Genomic DNA, 2,435 nt, shown 5'->3' with positions numbered 1-2,435 from the left:
CCCCCGATTCCTCCACCGGCCGCCTCTCCCCGCAGTACGCCCGGGCCTCCTCCGTGCTCTCCATTGGGGGCATCCGGCAGCAGTTCTCCCTGCCCGAGAACATCCGCATGTGCCGCTTCTCCGCCGCCTTCCTGCGCACCATCAACGTGAGTCCGGCCGGGCTGGCGGGCAGGGGGGTGGGGGTAGGGGGGTGCTGACCCCACGGTGCTGACGGCTGCCCCGGCAGGAGCACCTCGGGGTGCCGGGCGAGCCCGCCATCGACCTGCAGTTCAACCCCTCGGGCTACCTGTTCCTGGCCTCCGAGCGGGGCGCCGCCACGCTGCAGGAGAACGTGCGGCTGCAGAGGTGGGACCTGGCGGCGCCGGCCCCGCTCCGCGCGCTTCCTCGCCTCCCCGGCCCACCTCCCGCCGGCCTCTCYGCAGGGACGAGGGAGCGCACGTGTCCCTCCTCTCGCCCGCCCGCCTCAAGGAGAAGTTCCCCTGGGTGAACGTGGACGGCGTCGCCCTGGCCTCCCACGGTGAGGCATCCCGCGCGGCTCCGAACCTGGGTGTCCGGAGCCACGGAGCAATCCGCCTGCAATTCCCTGCTCGCTTCCCYCCACCCCCCTTTCCCCTTTCCAGGCCTGGAGGACGAAGGCTGGTTCGACCCTTGGTCCCTGCTCGGCGCTTTCCGGCGAAAGGCCGTTTCCCTGGGCGTGCACAGCTGCGTCGGCGAGGTGAAATGTAAGCGGGGCCGYGGCGCCGGAGCCCYGCGCCCCGGCCCCAGCGGCGTCCCRGCCGCTTCGCCACGTCCCTGCCTTCCCTTTCCCAGCTTTCGTCACCTCCTCCTCCTCCTCCACGAGCACGGCGACGGGGCGGCCGGAGCCCGTGTCCCGCATCAGATACGTCAACGTAAGTYGTCCCCGCGGTCCGTCCGTCCCCCCCAAACCCGCCGCGGCTCCGGCTTTTCCGCCCCGCGCTCCCGGCGTTCCCCGCTTCCCGCTCCGTAGGTSCACATGCCCGACAGCAGGGAATACCAGCCCGTGGCCTGCGCCCTCGTGGTCAACGCCGCCGGCGCCTGGGCCGGCCGCCTGGCCGACCTGGCCGTGCCGCCGGGCGCCGAGCCGCCGCCCCAGCTCCCCGTGGAGCCCCGCAAAAGGTGGGAACCGCCTGGAGGCCTCAGCGGGGTCCCGAAAATGGCTGCCCCCCACCCCCACCCCAAAAATCCCAGAGCCTTTCCCCGCCGCCGGCAGGTTCGTCTACGTGTGGCACTGCCCCGACGGGCCCGGCTTGGACTGTCCGCTGCTCGTCGACACCTCCGGCGCCTACTTCCGTCGCGAAGGCATCGCCGGCAACTACCTGGGGGGCATCAGCCCCAGTGAGGTGGGGGGYGGCCACGATGGCAGCCGGTGTGTTTTTATTTTATTTATTTATTTCCCCCCCACTCCATTTTTAAGCCTCTGTTGTTCTGCAGGAGGAAGAGCCGGACATTGGGGACCTAGAGGTGGACCACGGCTTCTTCCAGGACAAATTGTGGCCCAAGCTCGCCCACCGGGTGCCYGTCTTTGCCTCCCTGAAGGTGACAGGCTCCCCAGGGTGGGTGCTTTTTGGGGGGATTTTTTTTTTAATTTGCAAGCTGAGGGCTGCTGCGTCGGGCAGGTGAAGAGCGCCTGGGCCGGCTACTACGACTACAACACTTTCGACCAGAACGCGGTGGTGGGCCCCCACCCGCGGGTGGAGAACCTCTTCGTGGTGGCGGGCTTCAGCGGGCACGGGCTGCAGCAGGCGCCGGCCGCCGGGCGCGCCGTGGCCGAGCTCGTGCTGAAGGGCCGCTTCGAGAGCATCGACCTGCGGCGCTTCTCCTTCGACAGGATCCCGGCCGGCGAGCCGCTCCGGGAGAGAAACATCATCTGAGCGCGCCTCCCTCCCCGCCAACCCGACCCCAACACCCGGCCGCCACCCCCCAATAAAGCGGTTGTGCCGGCGCTGCCGCGGCCCTGCGTCGTTCCTTGCTGGGGACCATGGGGAGGGCGCGCGCCCCTGTCCCAGCATGGGGGGCACCAGGCCTTAGGGCCACCGCCTCCTGCCTGGCCCGCTGCCCCCGGCCCCCTCCCAGTTTGCAGCTGCCCCCCAACAGCCTCCCAGCTGCTCCCAGTGGCCACCAGTGCCGCCCCGCCAGCACCCTCCAGCTCCCCCTAGTGCCCCTAGCTGCACCCAGGACCCTCCAGCTGCACCCAGTGCCACCTCAGCTCCCCCCCCCAGTTGTCCCCAGCTGCACCCAGTGCCCCCAGTTGCCCCCAGCGCCTGCCAGTGCCCCCAGCGCGCTTGCGCGGCGCAGCGCTGCCCACAGGGTCCGCAGGGCGCATGCGCAGCGGGCGGGCGGCGGGGCGAGGAGCGGGATCCGCGCAGGCGCGCTCGAGGCGGCTGGGGCCGGGCGGGAGGGGGGCGGCGCATGCG

General features: G+C 71.1%; 1 protein-coding gene across 1 annotated transcript in view; it reads left to right on the top strand.

The window, feature by feature from the left end:
- The window catches only part of FOXRED1 (FAD dependent oxidoreductase domain containing 1), a 3,422-nt gene extending 1,457 nt beyond the window's left edge, over positions 1-1,965 (top strand). Inside the window, exons 2-10 of the mRNA XM_085313440.1 lie at positions 36-146; positions 227-345; positions 423-517; positions 621-722; positions 811-890; positions 989-1,137; positions 1,232-1,361; positions 1,453-1,557; positions 1,638-1,965. Of these exons, the coding sequence (XP_085169566.1) occupies positions 36-146; positions 227-345; positions 423-517; positions 621-722; positions 811-890; positions 989-1,137; positions 1,232-1,361; positions 1,453-1,557; positions 1,638-1,892 (1,146 nt within the window). The 3' untranslated portion in view covers positions 1,893-1,965. The remainder of the gene's footprint in view (positions 1-35; positions 147-226; positions 346-422; positions 518-620; positions 723-810; positions 891-988; positions 1,138-1,231; positions 1,362-1,452; positions 1,558-1,637) is intronic.
- Positions 1,966-2,435: the final 470 nt, after the last annotated feature.

Source organism: Rhea americana, unplaced genomic scaffold (assembly GCF_003343005.1).
Source record: "Rhea americana isolate MKP2758 unplaced genomic scaffold, rheAme1 scaffold_385, whole genome shotgun sequence".
Classification (NCBI taxonomy): domain Eukaryota; kingdom Metazoa; phylum Chordata; class Aves; order Rheiformes; family Rheidae; genus Rhea; species Rhea americana.
Note: the sequence above shows the minus strand (reverse complement) of the source record. Positions and strands in the feature narration are given on the sequence as shown.